The 20,726-nt window shown below is 46.4% G+C and overlaps 1 protein-coding gene across 1 annotated transcript; it reads left to right on the forward strand.

Annotated features, from left to right (window-relative positions):
• The first annotated feature begins 801 nt into the window (after positions 1–801).
• Positions 802–20,296, forward strand: GMFG (glia maturation factor gamma). Its single transcript, XM_075322537.1, has 7 exons — positions 802–880; positions 8,062–8,158; positions 8,251–8,300; positions 8,481–8,530; positions 11,827–11,909; positions 18,415–18,488; positions 20,071–20,296. Exons 1-7 carry the CDS (start codon positions 878–880, stop codon positions 20,140–20,142), a joined length of 429 nt encoding a protein of 142 aa, XP_075178652.1. The 5' UTR covers positions 802–877; the 3' UTR covers positions 20,143–20,296.
• The last annotated feature ends 430 nt before the right edge of the window (positions 20,297–20,726 follow it).

Consider the following 20,726-nt stretch of genomic DNA (forward strand, 5'->3'; position numbering starts at 1 on the left):
AGAATGATTGTTTTAACCGTAAAGAATGACTGCTCTAACTGTAAAGAATGACTGCTCAAACCGTAAAGAATGACTGCTCTAACCGTAAAGAATGACTGCTCTAACTGTAAAGAATGACTGCTCTAACCATAAAGAATGACTGCTCTAACTGTAAAGAATGACTGCTCTAACCGTAAAGAATGACTGCTCTAACTGTAAAGAATGACTGCTCTAACCGTAAAGAATGACTGCTCTAACTGTAAAAAATGACTGCTCTAACTGTAAAGAATGACTGCTCTAACCGTAAAGAATGACTGCTCTAACTGTAAAGAATGACTGCTCTAACCGTAAAGAATGACTGCTCTAACTGTAAAGAATGACTGCTCGAACCGTAAAGAATGACTGCTCTAACTGTAAAGAATGACTGCTCGAACCGTAAAGAATCCTTTCCTATTTAGCTGCCAGAAAAGCCTTTCTTCCCCCCGATCCTTACAATTTTGTATTTACTATTATTTCTGTGGTTGTTTGCAAAATTTCCACTGTTGTATCCCCTCCCTGTTGTCAGACAAGTGACAGCTCCCACAATGCACTGCTCTCCTGTCATTTAGTTTTGGGTGTAAACAGGGGAAAACGACTGAAACAGAAGAAATGAAGAAAGTTCCTCGTGTGCGATGGTGGAAAGGGACGTCGTGTTTTTTTTTCTGCGTTCGGAAAATGACAAAATTGTTGTCAGAGTGATAACAGGATGTGGTGAGAACGTGTGCAACCCCCCCTGCCCCTCCGCCTCCCCCTACCCCTCCGCCGCCTTCCCCCTCCGCCCCCCATATCCTGCTGTCATCCAGGTCAGGGGCACAGAATCAGCAGACAGGATCCTTGTCACAGAGGAGACGCCCGCAGGATGGTAAGAAGCCTCCCAGCTCGTCCTCGCTCTGCACAAGGACAATCGCTTCCTAGCAATTCCATAGGTGATGTTACAGGATGTCCCCACTCCCCACTGCTGCCCCCTAGTCCCGGCAACCTGTACGGTAGATGACAGCCACACTGATGCGTCCTCCAAAAAAAAAAAAAACGCGGGGAATTGTTATTTTAGCAATTGTCTGATATCTTCTGTGTGTTGATAATTCGGGGCAGGTATTAAGGCGTCTTGAAGAGTCTCTGATGTATCTGTACAACATCCTTATATGTAATCACTGGCTGATTCTTCCTTATATGTACAGAGCCTTGAAAAAATGAAAAAATGTTCATACCCTGTGAACTTTTTCACCATTTTTTCCCATTACACCCACAATCGTAAACGAGTGCCTTGCATTTGTATTCAGCCCCCTGACTCAATAGTTTTTAGGGCGACCTTATGATGCAGAAAGCTAACACTGCACATCAGCCTGAAAACACCATCCCCACCGTCACACATGGTGGAGGCCACATCCTGCTATGGGGTGGCTTTTCTTCAGCAGGGGCAGGTAAGCTAGTCAGAGGTGATAGGAAGATGGCTGGTGTTAAATACAAGGCTTTCTACTGTGGGGAGGCTTTTCTATTCCAGCGATAGGTGGTCTACAAAGTATTGACTTGGGGGCTGAATACAAATGCACATCACAATTATCAGATTTAGATATTCAAAATATTTGAAAACCAAATATGATTTCCCTTACACTTCACAAATACTCGCTACTTTGTGTTGCTACATCACATAAAATACCAATAGTGCCCATTTACGTTTCTGGGTGTATTTGAAAAAATGTGGAAAAGCTTGCAGGGTATGAATACTTTTTCAAGACACTGTATAACAGATGAGTGATCCCTATCTTAGTCAGAGCCATACATGGTTAATCAGCACACATATTATATTTGTACTGAATGGAGGAGTCTGTGTTTCAGTCTGTACACAGTGAACTAGAAAATGTCTACCTGCAGCCACCACTAGGGGGACCTCACTTGATACAGATTTTCACATCCATCAATAGGGGGAGGAGCTCACTGTATACAGATCCACCACTAGGGGGAGCTCACTACATACAGATTTATACAGCCACCACTAGGGGGAACTCAATATGTTCAGATCCACCAGTAGGGGGAGCTCACTGTATACAGCTTTATATAGCCACCACTAGGGGGAGCTCACTACATATAGATTTATACAGTTACCACTAGAGGGAGCTCAATATATACAGATCAACCAGTAGGGGGAGCTCATTACATACAGATTTATACAGCCACCACTAGGGGGAGATCACTCCATACAGATTTATACAGCCACCACTAGGGGAGCTCACTGCATACAGATTTATACAGCCACCACTAGGAGGAGCTCACTACATACAGATTTATACAGCCACCACTAGGGGAGCTCACTACATACAGATTTATAGAGCCACCACTAGGAGGAGCTCACTCCATACAGATTTATACAGCCACCACTAGGGGAGCTCACTACATACAGATTTATACAGCCACCACTAGAGGGAGTTCACTACATACAGATTTATACACTCACCACTAGGGGGAGTTCACTACATACAGATTTATACAGCCACCACTAGGGGGAGATCACTACATACACATTTATACAGCCACCACTAGGGGGAGCTCACTACATACAGATTTATACAGCCACCACTAGGGGGAGCTCACTACATACAGATTTATACAGCCACCACTAGGGGGAGCTCACTACATACAGATGTATACAGCCACCACTAGAGGGAGCTCACTACATACAGATTTATACAGCCACCACTAGAGGGAGCTCACTACATACATATTTATACAGCCACCACTAGAGGGAGCTCACTACATACAGATTTATACAGCCACCACTAGGGGGAGCTCACTGCATATGGTTTTGTACAGCTAGAAGTCAGTCTGGAAATCAGTGGGAGTTACTGTATTCAATGGAATTCACCTCATGGTGACTACAGTGTCAATCATAGGCAGATTATAATGATGGCAATCTGGGCTACTGCCCAGGGCTCTGGTGTCACAGTATACAGGGGGAGATTACTGCTAAGCCTTTTCCCACCACTGATTACAGACCAGGAATCGCCATAACACCTATTTTCCCAGTCCCATTATGACAGGACACAATCCTAACTAAAGAGGCATCATGAGCAAAAGAGCAGACATTGCTCCCTGGGCCACTGTTATACTGCAGGTGGTATATTGCTCACATATGCTGTAGTACTGATGATGCAATATGGCTCTGGATTGCACACATCGGGTTGTGAAATCTGCTGACCACGTGATGGTTAATGTAGGCTGCTGGCAATGTCTTCAGCAGCTCTTCCTCCACTGATTTGTTTCCACAGACAACAGTAGGCTGATAACACCTAATGTAGGCTGCTGGCAATGTCTTCAGCTGCTCTTCCTCCAGTGATTTGTTTGTACACACAACTAGGCTGACAACAACACTTAATGTAGCTTACTGGCAATATCTTCAGTTGCCCTTCCTCCTCTGATTTGTTTGTACACACACCAGTAGGCTGACAACAACACTTAATAAAGCCTGCTGGCAATAGCTTCAGCTCCTCTTCCTCTTATTTGTTTGTAAACACGAGTAGGCTGATAAAAACACTTAATGTAGGCTGCTTGCATTGTCTTCAGCTGCTCTTCCTCCACTGATTTGTTTGCACACACAACAGTAGGCTGACAACAACACCTAATGTAGCCAGCTGGCAATGTCTTCAGCTCCTCTTCCTCCTCTGATTTGTTTCTACACACAACAGTAGGCTGACAACAACACCTAATACAGCCTGCTGGCAATGACTTCAGCTGCTCTTCCTTCTCTGATTTGTTTGTACACACAACAGTAGGCTGACAACAACACCTAATACAGCCTGCTGGCAATGACTTCAGCTGCTCTTCCTCCTCTGATTTGTTTGTACACACAACAGTAGGCTGACAACAACACTTAATGTAGCCTGCTGGCAATGTCTTCAGCTGCTCTTCCTCCACCTTGACACAGTCTGCATGTCAATGCATCTTGATGCAAGATTGATTGGGGATGTATTTTCGTTACTCGCATTATAAACCCGTGTATTTATATTATCATGTCCCCCCACTCATATTACAGTCAGTCATTGGAGTATGGAATATGGAGACAAAATTACTGTTCTGAAGATGGCACAGTTGTGTTAATTGGTGCATTATGGGTATAGAGGCATCTTCCAAACAATGTGCTTAGTCATAATTCTGAGAATACGTGAAATGTAACGGCTCGTGGTCCTTGCTCATTTCCGTCTGCGTGCCTGATTGCCAGAATGGTGCAACATTGCCACCTAGAGGAGGTATACTATAACAGCAGCTAGCTTCTTGCATTATGATTTCAGCTCTGGTTGCCCAATTATCTTTTTTGTTTTTGGGCAGCTCAGGTGATCAGCTTACAATACAATATATAGACGTGAGTAATGATTTTCTGCGAAACGATATATTATATGAGTCAAGTTATTAGTACCATACAGGCTGAGTTTTTGACATTTTGGAGGCCAAAAGATGGAAAAACATGATGATGACAGCACAATACCGCCCCTAAGGCAAGGTGAGACTAGGCAAGAAAAGAAAGGATCAGTATATAACTGCCTAGAGAAAAATGAGAATATTTGATACCTGCGTAAAGGGGTTGACTGGTCTTCCGCTAAAGTTTGCATGAATGCAGAATTCTGAATCCTAACAGTGTGCGGTGCACACACTGTCAGGATTCTCCGTTGAGAGCTCTGTCTATTGAGAGAGGACAAACACATCTAGTCAGCACGTGACTGCAAGTATTCAATACATACCTCAAGACCGCCCATCCTCACCAGCAACCCCGGAGAATCCTGACAGCGTGCGCACCGCACACTGTCAAGATTCAGAAGTGTGCACACTTTCAGCCTAAGCTGGGATACCCCATTTGAAGCTACATAAACTGGAGTTTGAGGGTGATTTATGTCTCAATTATTTTTTTCTATTAAAAAAATGGGGAAAAACTGACTTTTTCTTTCCAATGGATTTGTTTTTTCATTTTTTTTAATGTGTTTTATACAAAATGTCTTATTTACTCTGTTAACCACTTAGATGCTGCAACTGCTATTGACTATTGATAGGGGGTTAATAAGCCAGGATCAGACTGGCCATAAGAGGCATATTAGCGATCACTATAGATAAGGTGCCTTGCAAAAGTATTCATACCCGGTGAACTTTTCCACATTTTTTCAGGTTGCACTCACAAAGGTAAATGTATGTTATTGGGATTGTATATTATTATTATTATTATTATTATATACCAGCACATGTATGTGACATGTTGCCGCTCGTGTAGCTGGGGCTGCTGATGCTGTTGATGTGCTAGGTGCAGTGATGAAGGTGTTGGCACCGACCCTCCAGCGGCTAATCAGTGCTGTTCCTAGTTTCACAGCGTCGGTTTACAGATATGTGATATTTGGAGTCAGTGAGCGCACAGAAATGAGCACTAACACTACGCGCAGCCTCCGGTCTATTATATAGCAGCTTATTCCTGGCACTGAAATGCTCGAATACTATTCACATAGCTGACATCTCATTCAGAGGCTGTATAAATGAATTATCCGGATTTTCCCAAGACCGTGCGCCCCGTCCTGCCCCCGATCAGCTGAAATCTGCTCTGGAGCCAATCTGCACAGCGCCGCACACTGAGTAGTGGTCGTCCTCAGGTACTGCAGCTCAACTCCTACTGAAGTGAATGGTAGCTGAGTTTTAGTTCTTGATAGTGGGCACTAGACAACGCACGAGGCTGTGCAATCCAGCTCAATTCACTGCAAAGTACAAAGCTGCAAAAAGATGGCCGGGTGTCCGCCTCCCAACAATCTGCTATCCTAGGGTATGTGTTGTGTGATGCGATGCTGTGCAGCAATTAGTGGCCTAGGGGCAGATTACACAAACATTAATGGGAGCAGAATGTCGGGCCTATACTTCCTATGAAGACCTTTGTTATTTAAATCCATTATGCAGTTCCAGAGATGTGGATCTTTACGTTCACTGCCAATTTTAATAGTCTTCACTAAGAAAATGTGTCTCACAGGATCCTCGGGGGCGGGTCTTTAGGCTTCTCTTCATATTTATCCTGTGAGCCACAGCCTCTTGTAAACAACAGTAAAATTAGCAGCTCCGTAGCTGCTAACGATGACTACTGTACTGTTATCAGATCAAAAGTGATCAGTGTTTTTTCCTATTTTTTTATTTCACCTACTTATATAGTTCCAGAGACATGCACCCTCATGTTCAGTGCCAATTTTTATAGTCTTCACCAAGAATGTGTCTCACTAGATCCTCGGGGGCGGGTCTTTAGCCTGCGCATCATATTTATCCTGTGAGCCATACCCTCTTGTAAAGAACAGTAAAATTAGTAGCTCCAGAGCTGCTAAAGATAGCTACTGTGCTGTCACCAGGTCAAAAGTGTTTTTTTTTCTATTATTTTATTCCAGCTACGTTTTTTTTTTCAACTTAAATCCACCGTACAGTTCCAGAGGTATGGAGATTATGCTCAGTGCCAATTTTTAGAGTCGTCACCAAGAAGGTGTGGCTCACAGGATCCTCGGGGGCGGGTCTTAGACTTATTTTATTTCAGCTACTTATATAGTTCGTTCCAGAGATATGGACCTTTATGTTCAGTGTGAATTGTAATAGTCTTCACCAAGAAGGTGTGGCTCACAGGATCCTCGGGGGTGAGTCTTAGACTTATTTTATTTCAGCTACTTATACACGGTAGTTCGTTCCAGAGATATGGACCTTTATGTTCAGTGTGAATTGGAATAGTCTTCACCAAGAAGGTGTGGCTCACAGGATCCTCCGGGGCGGGTCTTAGACATATTATTTCAGGTACTTATATAGTTCGTTCCAGAGATATGGACCTTTATGTTCAGTGTGAATTGTAATAGCCTTCACCAAGAAGGTGTGGCTCACAGGATCCTCGGGGGCGGGTCTTTAGACTTATTTTATTTCAGCTACTTATATACTGTAGTTCCAGAGATATGGACCTTTATGTTCAGTTCCAATTGTAATAGTCTTCACCAAGAATGTGTCTCACAGGATCCTCGGGGGCGGGTCTTTAAGCTTTTCTGCATAATTATCCTGTGAGCCACGCCCTCTTGCTAAAGAACAGTAAAATTAGCAGCTCCATAGCTGCTAACAATGGCTACTGTAGTGTCATCAGGTCAAACTGATCAGTCATTTTTTTTTCTATTATTTTATTCTAGCTGCTTTTTTTCAATTTAAATCCAAAGTACAGTTCCAGAGGTACGGAGATTATGCTCAGTGCCAATTTTTAAAGTCTTCACCAAGAAAGTGTGGCTCACAGGATCCTCAGGGGCGTGTCTATAGACTACTCTGCATAATTATCCAGTGAGCCACACCCTCTTGCTAAAGAACAGTAAAATTAGCAGCTTCATAGGTGCTAAGGATGGCTATTGTGCTGTCATCAGGTAAAAATATATCAGTGTTTTGCTTTTTTGTTGTTTAAATCCATCATACAGGTCCAGAGATATGGTCCTTTATGTTCAGCGCCAATTTTAATAGTCTTCACCAAGAAAGCGTGTCTCACATGATCTTCAGGGGCGGGTCTTTAAGCTGCTCTCCATATATCCGGTGAGCCACGCCCTTTTGGTTAAAGAACAGTAAAATTAACAGCTCCATAGCTGCTAACAATGGCAACTTTTTTGTCATCAGCTCAAAATGATCAGTGTTTTTTCCTATTATTTTATCCTAGCTGCTTTTTATCCAATTTAAATCCACAATACGGTTTCAGAAATATGAACCTTTATGTTCATTGTTCATTTTTAAAGTCATCACCAAGAGGGTGTGGCTCACAGGATCCTCGGGGGCGGGTCCTTAGGCTCCTCTCCATAATTATCCTGTGAGCCATGCCCACTTGCTAAAGAACAGTAAAATTATCACCAAATATAAATATAAAAAAAAAACAAGCGAAAAAAATAGTCCTGTGTGCAGAAACAAAATGCTGGAATCTGTGACGAAATCTTTGTAAAATCAGACGGGTGTGAACTGTAAGGAGTGTCCACATGGGAAATAAAAAAACTCTACAGGGCCAATGATGTTTTCATGTCACCGTTCTGTCATCAGTCGGACTCCCTGGTGGTGTGTGACGTGGACCCTGATCTCAGAGAGAAGCTGAGGAAGTTCCGCTTCAGGAAGGAGACCAATAACGCCGCCATCCTGAGTGAGTGACCGGCAGGTAGTATGGGACAGGACGCTCCTCGGGGGCGTGTATTACCCGAACACCACAGCTCATCATTCTTGTCTCTTTCTTAGTGAAAATCGATAAGGAGAAGCAGCTGGTGATCCTGGAGGAGGAGTTTGAGGTAAGTCATCCAAAAACTACAACTCCCAGCATGCCCGATAGCCTATGTGCTGGGTAATAAGTGCAGATGGATTTTCTCATGTGAAAAAAAATCACTGAGCTGTGATTGAGCTCGATAACCGATTTCACTGAAGCCTAAGACGCCGATCACTAAACTCCGGATAATGTGCCTGTGTTTCAGGATATTTCCCCCGATGATCTGCAGAACGAGCTCCCGGAGCGTCAGCCTCGATATCCAGAGAAAGCATCAACTACAAAGCAAAACGGGGGAAAGATATTCTGACAGCTTAGCCTGATAATTCCTCACATCTCAACCCCAATTCTATCTATCTATCCCTCTATCTATCTATCCCTCTATCTATCTATCCCTCTATCTATCTATCTATCTATCTATCTATCTATCTATCTATCTATCTATCTATCTATCTATCTATCTATCTATCCCTCTATCTATCCCTCTATCTATCTATCTATCTATCTATCTATCCCTCTATCTATCTATCCCTCTATCTATCTATCTATCCCTCTATCTATCTATCTATCTATCTATCTATCTATCTATCTATCTATCTATCTATCTATCCCTCTATCTATCTATCTATCTATCTATCCCTCTATCTATCTATCCCTCTATCTATCCCTCTATCTATCTATCTATCTATCTATCTATCTATCTATCTATCTATCTATCTTTCTATCTATCTATCTATCTATCTATCTATCTATCTATCTATCTATCTATCTATCTATCTATCTATCTATCTATCCCTCTATCCCTCTATCTATCTATCTATCTATCTATCTTTCTATCTATCTATCTATCTATCTATCTATCTATCTATCTATCTATCCCTCTATCTATCTATCTATCTATCTATCTATCTATCTATCTATCCCTCTATCTATCTATCTATCTATCTATCTAGCAGCACCAATTAAATACAGTGCAGTCTGGAGCATTAGACTGGCATGTAAGTAAAATCTAACGAGGCAGCACACCCATTATAAGAATCCCCAGCACTTTAGTCATTATCATCACTGTTCCATTGGGGCTCACAAACTAAATTCCCTATCAGTATGTATTCGGAGTGTGGGAGGAAACCGGAGGAAATCCCCCCAAATACGGGGAGAACATACAAACTCCTTGCACATGTTTTCCTTGGTTGGATTTAAACCCAGGACCCCAGCGCTGCAAGGCTGCAGTGCTAACCACTGAGCCACCACAAGACTGCAGTGCTAACCACTGAGGCACCGTGCTGCCCAACTCCAAATTCCCCCTCTCTCCCTCTTTTCCTTCCTTTTTAATTTACTCCCTCCTTTCCTTCCCCTTGCATTCCTTCCCACCTCCATTCCTTTCTAATTTCCTTCCTTCCACTCTCCCTTCCATCCATATCTCTCCTTTTCTTCCTTCCTGCCTTCCTTCCTCAGCCCACCCTTCCTCTCTTTCTTCCCTCCTTTCTTTCTGCCTTATTTTCTTCCTTCCCCCAGCCTTCTTTCCTCATCCCTCCCTTACTCCCTCCCTTCCATATTTCTTTCCTCACCCCTCCCTTACTCCCTTCCTTCCTTTATTTCCTTCCTCCTGCCTTTCTTCCTCACCTCTCCCTTTCTCCTTTTCTTTCTCCCTTGCTTATTTCCTTCCTTCCCACCTCCCTTCCTTTCGCACCCTTACTCCCTTATTTCCTTCCTCATCCCTCTTTTACCTCCTACCTTCCCTTCCCCACCTTACTTCCTCAACCCCACTTTCTCCTTTTCTTCCTCCCTTTTCTTATTTCCTGCCTTCCTTCTTCACCCCTCTCTCCCTTATTTCCTTCCATCCGCCTCTCTTCCTCACCCATCCCTTTCTCTTTTTCTTCATCCCTTCCTTATTTCTTTCCTTCCCCCTCCCTTCTTTTCTGACCCCTCACGCCCTTTCTTATTTCCTTCATTCCCCTGCCTTCCTTCCTCATCCTTCCCTTCTCCTTTTCTTCATCCCTTATTTTCTTCCTTCCCCCTCCTTTCCTTTCTGACCCCTCACTCCCTTCTTTATTTCCTTCCTTTTCCCCTCCCTTTGTTCCTCACTTCCTTCCTCACCCCTTCCTCCCTTGCCTCTCCGTTCCTTTCCTTCCTTCCCACCTCACTTCCTTCCTCACCCCCCCCTCCCTTCCTTCCCCCCTCCCTTCTTTACCCCTCACTTCCTTCCTTCCTATCGTCCATTCCTTCCCCCTCCCTTCCTTCCCCCTTCCATTCCTTCCCCCTTCCTTCCTTCCGTCCCCCTTCCATTCCTTCCCCCCTCCCTTCTTCCTTCCCCCTCCCTTCCTTTCTTCCCCCTCCCATTCCTTCCCCCTCCTTTCCTTCCTTCCCCCTTCCATTCCTTCCCCCTCCCTTCCTTCCTTCCTTCCTTCCTTCCCCCTTCCATTCCTTCCCCCCTCCCTTCCTTGCCTCTCCCTCCCTTCCTTCCCCCCTTCCTTCCTTCCCCCTTCCATTCCTTCCCCCTCCCTTCCTTCCTTCCTTCCTTCCTTCCTTCCCCCTTCCATTCCTTCCCCCTTCCTTCCTTCCTTCCCCCCTCACTTCCTTCCTTCCTTCCTTCCTTCCTTCCTTCCTTCCCCCTTCCTTCCTTCCTTCCTTCCCCCTTCAATTCCTTCCCCCTTCCTTCCTTCCGTCCCCCTTCCATTCCTTCCCCCCTCCCTTCCTTCCTTCCCCCTCCCTTCCTTTCTTCCCCCTCCCATTCCTTCCCCCTCCTTTCCTTCCTTCCCCCTTCCATTCCTTCACCCCTTCCTTCCTTCCTTCCCCCTCCCTTCCTTTCTTCCCCCTCCCATTCCTTCCCCCTCCTTTCCTTCCGTCCTCCTTCCATTCCTTCCCCCCTTCCTTCCTTCCTTCCCCCTCCCTTCCTTTCTTCCCCCTCCCATTCCTTCCCCCTCCTTTCCTTCCTTCCCCCTTCCATTCCTTCCCCCCTCCCTTCCTTGCCTCTCCCTCCCTTCCTTCCCCCCTTCCTTCCTTCCCCCTTCCATTCCTTCCCCCTCCCTTCCTTCCTTCCCCCTTCCATTCCTTCCCCCTTCCTTCCTTCCCCCCTCCCTTCCTTCCTCCTTCCATTTCTTCCTCCCTTCCTTCCTTCCTTCCCCCTTCCATTTCTTCCCCCTTCCTTCCTTCCTTCCTTCCCCCTCCCTTCCTTCCTTCCCCCTTCCATTCCTTCCCCCTTCCTTCCCCCCTTCCTTCCTTCCTCCTTCCATTCCTTCCCCCTCCCTTCCTTTCTTCCCCCTCCCTTCCTTCCTTCCTTCCTTCCTTCCCCCTTCCATTCCTTCCCCCCCTCCCTTCCTTGCCTCTCCCTCCCTTCCTTCCCCCCTCCCTTCCTTCCTCCTTCCATTCCTTCCCCCTCCCTTCCTTCCCCCCTCCCTTCCTTCCTCCTTCCATTCCTTCCCCCTCCCTCCCTCCCTTCCTTCCTTCCTTCCTTCCTTCCCCCTTCCATTCCCTCCCCCTTCCTTCCTTCCTTCCTTCCCCCCTCCCTTCCTTCCTTCCATACAATGCATGTGATTTCCTTGACCTTCGGCCACGTTCCTGGTGTACAGTTATAGATACGCGCACGATGACGGTCGGATCTCTTACCCGCTGTGTTTGATATTCTCCAGCCCAGTAGGTAAGTGACCATTAAATTATTGCTTTTCATATTATAGGAGAAACACAAAACTGGATACCTAATTTTCTCCTTGCACCCAGGTGTGGGTGGCGGGAGCCGCACCATGTAGTGTGTTCCCCTTGGCTGGAGACCACCGTAATACATAACCCACCTATTCATTTCAGCGTGCACTATGCAGTACCATCTGTCTCAGAGGGGTTTTCTTTAGAAAATACTTTTTAGATTGTTGTAAAGTAGCTTTTCCTGCTTTGCTATTATCATTGTTATCATTATTACTCCCATCATGCCTCAGTGTGGAGCACTGAGTTCGGATCGTCAGTTTCCTGTACACACTGTGAGGTCCATTTCATGTCCTGACAAATGGAGCGGGGGCAGGGAGGTGACAGCGACCGGGAGCACAAATTGTACATTTCCGACTTTGATGATATTTTTTCCGCGTGGGATAGCCAAGATGCGCCAATAAATAATGTTTCCACATCCTGAGTGATTGAGTGACGCTGATGATACCTGCGTCCTGCCCGTTATATCCTGGTGTGGAGGTCAGCGCCGCTGCACTACCCCTTTAAGGCACATGACATGCCGGGCTTAAGTAAATGAGCCCTGTTGGGTATAAATTCTTGCAGCGCGTTCTCAGAGCAGAAATATTGCCGGAGCTGCCGTTAGATTTTCTCTAAAGTGGGAATTGTGACAAATTTATGGAAGCGTTTACGATTGATCCTGTGCTCGCCTGTAATAACTCAGCGCCGGTGTCTGTATCTGCGGGAAACTGCAGGAAATGTTCAGCGCTATGTATACCTCTATCTGCAAATCAATGAGCAGAGACATCAAGAAGCGTTACAAGAAGTGGGGGTGGGTCATTGTTTCTACAGGAAGTGAGGGTGGGTCATTGTTTCTACAGGAAGTGAGGGTGGGTCATTGTTTCTACAGGAAGTGAGGGCGAGTCATTGTTTCTACAGGAAGTGAGGGTGGGTCATTGTTTCTACAGGAAGTGAGGGCGAGTCATTGTTTCTACAGGAAGTGAGGGTGGGTCATTGTTTCTACAGGAAGTGAGGGCGAGTCATTGTTTCTACAGGAAGTGAGGGTGGGTCATTGTTTCTACAGGAAGTGAGGGCGGGTCATTGTTTCTACAGGAAGTGAGGGCGGGTCATTGTTTCTACAGGAAGTGAGGGCGGGTCATTGTTTCTACAGGAAGCGAGGGTGGGTCATTGTTTCTACAGGAAGTGGGGGTGGGTCATTGTTTCTACAGGAAGTGAGGGCAGGTCATTGTTTCTACAGGAAGTGAGGGTGGGTCATTGTTTCTACAGGAAGTGAGGGCGGGTCATTGTTTCTACAGGAAGTGAGGGTGGGTCATTGTCTCTGCACAGGAAGTGAGGGTGGGTCATTGTCTCATCACAGGAAGTGAGGGTGGGTCATTGTTTCTACAGGAAGTGAGGGTGGGTCATTGTTTCTACAGGAAGTGAGGGTGGGTCATTGTCTTTAGTGGAAGTGAGGGTGGGTCATTGTCTCTTCACAGGAAGTGAGAACGGATCAGTTACTCCCTACAGTAAGTAAGGATGGGTCATTGACTCTAGTGGAAATGAGGGCAGGTCATTGTTTCTACAGGAAGTGAGGGTGGGTCATTGTCTCTTCACAGGAATTGGGGGTGGGTCATTGTCTCTTCACAGGAAGTGGGGGTGGGTCATTGTCTCTTCACAGGAAGTGAAGGCGGGTCATTGTCTCTTCACAGGAAGTGGGGGCGGGTCATTGTCTCTTCACAGGAAGTGAGGGTGGGTCATTGTCTCTAGTGGAAGTGAGGGTGGTTCATTGACTCTTCACAGGAAGTGGGGGTGGGTCATTGTCTCTAGTGGAAGTCGGGGTGGGTCATTGTCTCTTCACAGGAAGTGAGGGCAGGTCATTGTCTCTTCACAGGAAGTGAGGGTGGGTCATTGTCTCTAGTGGAAGTGAGGGTGGGTCATTGACTCTTCACAGGAAGTGAGGGAGGGTCATTGTCTATAGTGGAAGTGAGGGTGGGTCATTGACTCTTCACAGGAAGTGGGGTGGGTCATTGGCTCTAGTGGAAGTGGGGGTGGGTCATTGTCTCTTCACAGGAAGTAGGGGTGGGTCATTGTCTCTAGTGGAAGTGGGGGTGGGTCATTGTCTCTTCACAGGAAGTGAGGGAAGGGCATTGTTTCTACAGGAAGTGAGGGTGGGTCATTGTCTCTTCACAGGAAGTGAGGGCGGGTCATTGTTTCTACAGGAAGCGAGGATGGGTCATTGTCTCTTCACAGGAAGTGAGGGTGGGTCATTGTCTCTAGTGGAAGTGAGCGTGGGTCAGTTGCTCTAGTAGAAGTGAGGGTGGGTCATTGTCTCTAGTGGAAGTGAGCGTGGGTCAGTTTCTCTAGTAGAAGTGAGAGTCGGTCATTGTCTCTAGTGGAAGTGAGCGTAGTTCATTGTCTCTTCACAGGAAGTGGGGGTGGGTCATTGTCTCTGCCAGAAATGAGGGTGGGTCATTGTCTCTAGTGGAAGTGAGGGTGGGTCATTGTCTCTTCACAGGAAGTGAGAATGGATCAGGGACTCCCAACAAGGAAGTAGGACTGGGTCATTGTTTCTGCTGGAAGTGAGGGTGGGTCATTGTCTCCTCCCAGGAAGTAAGGGCAGGTCTTTATCTCTCTATGGGAAGTGGGGACCAGTCTTTGTCTATACAGGAAGTGAGGGAAGGTCATTATCTTTGTACAGGAAGTGGGAATGGCTAAGTGAGTCTGTTCAGAAACTAGGCGTGGGCCATTGTCTCTACAGGAAGTGGGGGGAGGTCTTTGTCTTTCTAAATGAAGTCAGGGTGAGGTCATTGTCTCTATACAGGAAGTGGGGTCAATCCTTGTCTATGTACAGGAAGTGGGGGTGTCTTTTTTTCTCTACAGGAAGGGAGAATTTATCAGTGATTCGCTAGAGGAACTGGGGGCGAGTTTATGGCTCTTTACAGAAAGTGAGGGTGGGTCTTTGTTTCTCTACAGGAAGTGAGAATGGATTATTGTCTCTCTACAGGAAGTGGGGACAATTCTTTGTATCTCCAGGAAGTGGAGATGGATCAGTGACTTACTAAAGGAAGTGGGGTCAGTTCTCTGTTTCTACAGGAAGTACGGCCAGTTCTCTGTTTCTACAGGAAGTGGGGCAGTTCTCTGTTTCTACAGGAAGTACGGCCAGTTCTCTGTTTCTACAGGAAGTGGGGGCAGTTCTCTGTTTCTACAGGAAGTGGGGGCAGTTCTCTGTTTCTACAGGAAGTAAGACTAGTTCTCTGTTTCTACAGGAAGTGGGGGCAGTTCTCTGTTTCTACAGGAAGTAGGGCCAGTTCTCTGTCTCTACAGGAAGTAGAGGCAGTTCTCTGTCTTTACAGGAAGTAGGGGCAGTTCTCTGTCTCGTCTCTACACTTCTCTGTCTCTACAAGAAGTAGGGGCAGTTCTCTGTCTCTTCTGGAAGTAGGGGCAGTTCTCTGTCTCTTCAGGGAGTAGGGACAGTTATCTGTCTCTACAGGAAGTAGGGGCAGTTCTCTGTCTCTTCAGGAAGTAGGGGCAGTTCTCTGTCTCTACAGGAAGTAGGGGCAGTTCTCTGTCTCTTCAAGAAGTAGGGGCAGTTCTCTGTTTCTACAGGAAGTAGGGACAGTTATCCTTCTCTACAGGAAGTAGGGGCAGTTCTCTGTCTCTTCAGGAAGTAGGGGCAGTTCTCTGTCTCTACAGGAAGTAGGGGCAGTTCTTTGTCTCTTCAGGAAGTAGGGGCAGTTCTCTGTCTCTTCAGGAAGTAGGGGCAGTTCTTTGTCTCTTCAGGAAGTAGGGGCAGTTCTCTGTCTCTTTAGGAAGTAGGGGCAGTTCTCTGTCTCTTCAGGAAGTAGGGGCAGTTATCTGTCTCTACAGGAAGTAGGGGCAGTTCTCTGTCTCTTCAGGAAGTAGGGGCAGTTCTCTGTCTCTTCCGGACGTAGGGGCAGTTCTCTGTCTCTTCAGGAAGTAGGGGCAGTTCTCTGTCTCTTCAGGAAGTAGGGGCAGTTCTCTGTCTCCAGAAAGTAGGGGCAGTTCTCTGTCTCTAGAGGCAGTTCTCTGTCTCTTCAGGAAGTAGGGGCAGTTCTCTGTCTCTTCAGGAAGTAGGGGCAGTTCTCTGTCTCTTCAGGAAGCAGGGGCAGTTCTCTGTCTCTTCAGGAAGTGGGGCAGTTCTCTGTCTTTTCAGGAAGTAGGGGTAGTTCTCATTCTCTTCAGGAAGTAGGGGCAGTTCTCTGTCTCTTCAGGAAGTAGGGGCAGTTCTCTGTCTCTATAGAAAGTAGGGGCAGTTCTTTGTCTCTACAGAAAGTGGGAGCAGTTCTTTCTCTCTTCAGGAAGTGGGGGCAGTTCTCTGTCTCTACAGGAAGTGGGGGCAGTTCTCTGTCTCTACAGGAAGTAGGGACAGTTCTTTGTCTCTTCAGGAAGTAGGGGCAATTCTCTGTCTCTTCAGGAAGTAGGGGCGGTTCTCTGTCTCTTCAGAAAGTAGGGGCAATTCTCTGTCTCTACAAGAAGTGGGGGCAGTTCTCTGTCCCTACAGGAAGTAGGGGCAGTTCTGTCTCTACAGGAAGTGGGGGCAGTTCTCTGTCTCTTCAGGAAGTAGGGGCAGTTCTCTGTCTCTTCAGGAAGTAGGGGCAGTTCTCTGTCTCTTCAGGAAGTAGGGGCAGTTCTCTGTCTCTTCAGGAAGTAGGGGCAGTTCTCTGTCTCTACAGGAAGTAGGGGCAGTTCTCTGTCTCTTCAGGAAGTAGGGGCAGTTCTCTGTCTCTTCAGGAAGTAGGGGCAGTTCTTTGTCTCTTCAAGAAGTGGGGGCAGTTCTCTGTCTCTTCAGGAAGTAGGGGCAGTTCTCTGTCTCTACAGGAAGTAGGGGCAGTTCTCTGTCTCTTCAGGAAGTAGGGGCAGTTCTCTGTCTCTTCAGGGAGTAGGGGCAGTTCTCTGTCTCTTCAGGAAGTAGGGGCAGTTCTCTGTCTCTACAGGAAGTAGGGGCAGTTGTCTGTCTCTTCAGGAAGTAGGGGCAGTTCTCTGTCTCTACAGGAAATAGGGACAGTTCTCTGTCTCTTCAGGAAGTAGGGGCAGTTCTCTGTCTCTTCAGGGAGTAGGGGCAGTTCTCTGTCTCTTCAGGAAGTAGGGGCAGTTCTCTGTCTCTACAGGAAGTAGGGGCAGTTGTCTGTCTCTTCAGGAAGTAGGGGCAGTTCTCTGTCTCTTCAGGAAGTAGGGGCAGTTCTCTGTCTCTTCAGGAAGTAGGGGCAGTTCTCTGTCGCTTCAGGAAGTAGGGGCAGTTCTTTGTCTCTTCAAAAAGTGGGGGCAGTTCTCTGTCTCTTCAGGAAGTAGGGGCAGTTCTCTGTCTCTACAGGAAGTAGGGGCAGTTCTCTGTCTCTACAGGAAGTAGGGGCAGTTATCTGTCTCTACAGGAAGTAGGGGCAGTTCTCTGTCTCTACAGGAAGTAGGGGCAGTTCTCTGTCTCTTCAGGAAGTAGGGGCAGTTCTTTGTCTCTTCAGGAAGTAGGGGCAGTTCTCTGTCTCTTCAGGAAGTAGGGGCAGTTCTCTGTCTCTTCAAGAAGTGGGGGCAGTTCTCTGTCTCTTCAGGAAGTAGGGGCAGTTCTCTGTCTCTACAGGAAGTAGGGGCAGTTCTCTGTCTCTTCAGGAAGTAGGGGCAGTTCTCTGTCTCTTCAGGAAGTAGGGGCAGTTCTCTGTCTCTACAGGAAGTGGGGGCAGTTCTCTGTCTCTACAGGAAGTAGGGGCAGTTATCTGTCTCTACAGGAAGTAGGGGCAGTTCTCTGTCTCTACAGGAAGTAGGGGCAGTTATCTGTCTCTACAAGAAGTAGGGGCAGTTCTCTGTCTCTACAGGAAGTAGGGGCAGTTCTCTGTCTCTTCAGGAAGTAGGGGCAGTTCTCTGTCTCTTCAGGAAGTAGGGGCAGTTCTCTGTCTCTTCAAGAAGTGGGGGCAGTTCTCTGTCTCTTCAGGAAGTAGGGGCAGTTCTCTGTCTCTACAGGAAGTAGGGGCAGTTCTCTGTCTCTTCAGGAAGTAGGGGCAGTTCTCTGTCTCTTCAGGAAGTAGGGGCAGTTCTCTGTCTCTTCAGGAAGTAGGGGCAGTTCTCTGTCTCTTCAGGGAGTAGGGACAGTTATTTGTCTCTACAGGAAGTGGGGGCAGTTCTCTGTCTCTTCAGGAAGTAGGGGCAGTTCTCTGTCTCTTCAGGAAGTAGGGGCTGTTGTCTGTCTCCTCAGGAAGTGGGGGCGAGTTTAGTCTCTCTACTGGAAGTGGGGACAGAAATAGAGGAAACAGATGGGAGGATCAGACTACATAGGTTTTGTTTGTAGTCGGTAGCCATGGAGACACATAACTTTGCAAATGAGAGGAATACAAAAGGGTATTTCCATCTCAGACATGTCGGCCATATCAGCAGGCCGCACATCCGGATACATCTCTGCCTGATGTTTTATGATTTATATGATAAATATATGAATCCCATTGTTCTTCATGTCCCTTTAATGAGACATGTATTACTCACAGGGTGCAAACCGGAGCAGCAAATGATGTACGCCGGAAGCAAGAACAGATTGGTGCAGATTGCTGAGCTCACCAAGGTATGGGGGCAGGATGAAAGGGCAGATCCGAAATGTGAGACCACCCTTCAGGGTGTGAATATTTATCGACATGTGAGGTGTGGGCGCTGGGTACAGAGGAGAAAAGCTGCAACGTGATTGGTTCCCACCTAGGACCTCAGTGCTGCCCGAGGCCACAATGTGCAGTGAAGCAATCCTTACAGAAAGATTCTCTCACTGTGGAGGAGCTTACAATGATGTGCATCACATGGACTGACTTCAATGGGAACTTTTGTTGGAAGATACCTGAGGGCCAAATGCTTTTTGTTGTTAATTGTATATTTCTTTAATATTTGGATCTTTTTTTCTAATCACTAGAGCTATGTACTTCACAAAACAGTTTTCTGAGGTCCCATCATCACAGACAGGGTCACAATGACTGATAACACCTTATACAGTAGATAACACAGGATCCACCATTCACAATAGGTGATGTCACAGCTCACCTTCTCCTTCTGTACAATGACTGATAACATGTCTATATACAGTAGATAACATAGGATCCATCATTCACATTAGCTGATGACACAGCTCACCTCCTCCCCCTCATGTACAATGACTGATAACACCTCTATATAAAGTAGATAAAAAAGGATCCATCATTCACAATAGGAGATGTCACAGCTCACCTCCTCCTCCTTCTGTACAATGACATAACATCTCTATATACAGTAGATAACATAGGATCCATCATTCATAATAGATGTCACAGCTCACCTCCTCCTCCTGTACAATGACTGATAACACGTCTATATTCAGTAGATAACACAGGAGCCACCATTCACAATAGGTGATGTCACAGCTCACCTCCTCCTCTTCCTTCTGTACAATGACTGATAACACCTCTATATACAGTAGATAACTCGGGATCCACCATTCACAATAGGAGACGTCACAGCTCACCTCCTCCTCCTGTACAATGACTAATAACACCTCTATATACAGTAGATAACACAAGATCCAGCATTCACAATAGATGTCACAGATCACCTCCTCCTCCTGTACAATGACCGATAACTCCTCTATATACAGTAGATAACACAGGATCCACCATTCATAATTGATGTCACAGCTCACCTCCTCCTCCTCTTGTACAATGACTGATAACACGTCTATATTCAGTAGATAACACAGGAGCCACCATTCACAATAGGTGATGTCACAGCTCACCTCTTCCTCCTCCTCCTTCTGTACAATGACTGATAACACCTCTATATACAGTAGATAACTCGGGATCCACCATTCACAATAGGAGATGTCACAGCTCACCTCCTCCTCCTGTACAATGACTAATAACACCTCTATATACAGTAGATAACACAGGATCCAGCATTCACAATAGAAGATGTCACAGATCACCTCCTCCTCCTGTACAATGACTGATAACTCCTCTATATACAGTAGATAACTCAGGATCCACCATTCACAATAGATGATGTCACAGCTTGGATGATGATTGGATCCCTACAGATCGGTTCTAATCAGTGGGAAATCTAGTGTTGGGGTCACTAGTGTGCCATAGTAGTTCCCCTGAGTGTCTCTTCTGCTTTGTGCCCTGGTGCAGGTGTTTGAGATCAGGACCACCAGTGACCTCACAGAAGAATGGCTGAAGGAACGTCTGGCTTTTTTCCGCTGAGATTGACCTGAATTGACGTTTGTCGTGTCGGATCACAAATCGTCTTTGACTAATAAACACGCGCTCTGTGCTATGGCTGAGTATTGACTCGTTCTCTGCGGTGAGGAGGGAAGAAGGAGCAGGAAACATTCCAGACACCAGAGATCAATCCGCTCCCATCATACAGGGGATATCGGATTGTCTGCAGCTCACAGCGGCCGGGCGGCGGGGCTGGGGCTAAATCCATGTCCTTCTCCAATGGGTGGCCCCATGTGTCCCGGCTCAGTGGCTCCTAATCTGGAGGCCTGCTGTGTATGAATTTCTGTAGATCAATCCGGAATTATGTCATGTGGAAACATGCGTGAGCCAAAGCCATCCTCCTCTGTGTCGGGCAGGGGACATCTGCGGGGGGCACAGACTTACCAGGATCTCACATTACCATACATATAAAGTATCATTAAACCAAATGCATCTATCCCTCTATTTATCTATCCATCTCTCTATCCCTTTATCATACATCTATCTGTCTATCTATCTATCTTCTATCTATCTATCTATCTATCTATCTATCTATCTATCTATCTATCCCTCTATTTATCTATCTA

Source organism: Anomaloglossus baeobatrachus, chromosome 9, assembly GCF_048569485.1.
Source record: "Anomaloglossus baeobatrachus isolate aAnoBae1 chromosome 9, aAnoBae1.hap1, whole genome shotgun sequence".
NCBI lineage: Eukaryota > Metazoa > Chordata > Amphibia > Anura > Aromobatidae > Anomaloglossus > Anomaloglossus baeobatrachus.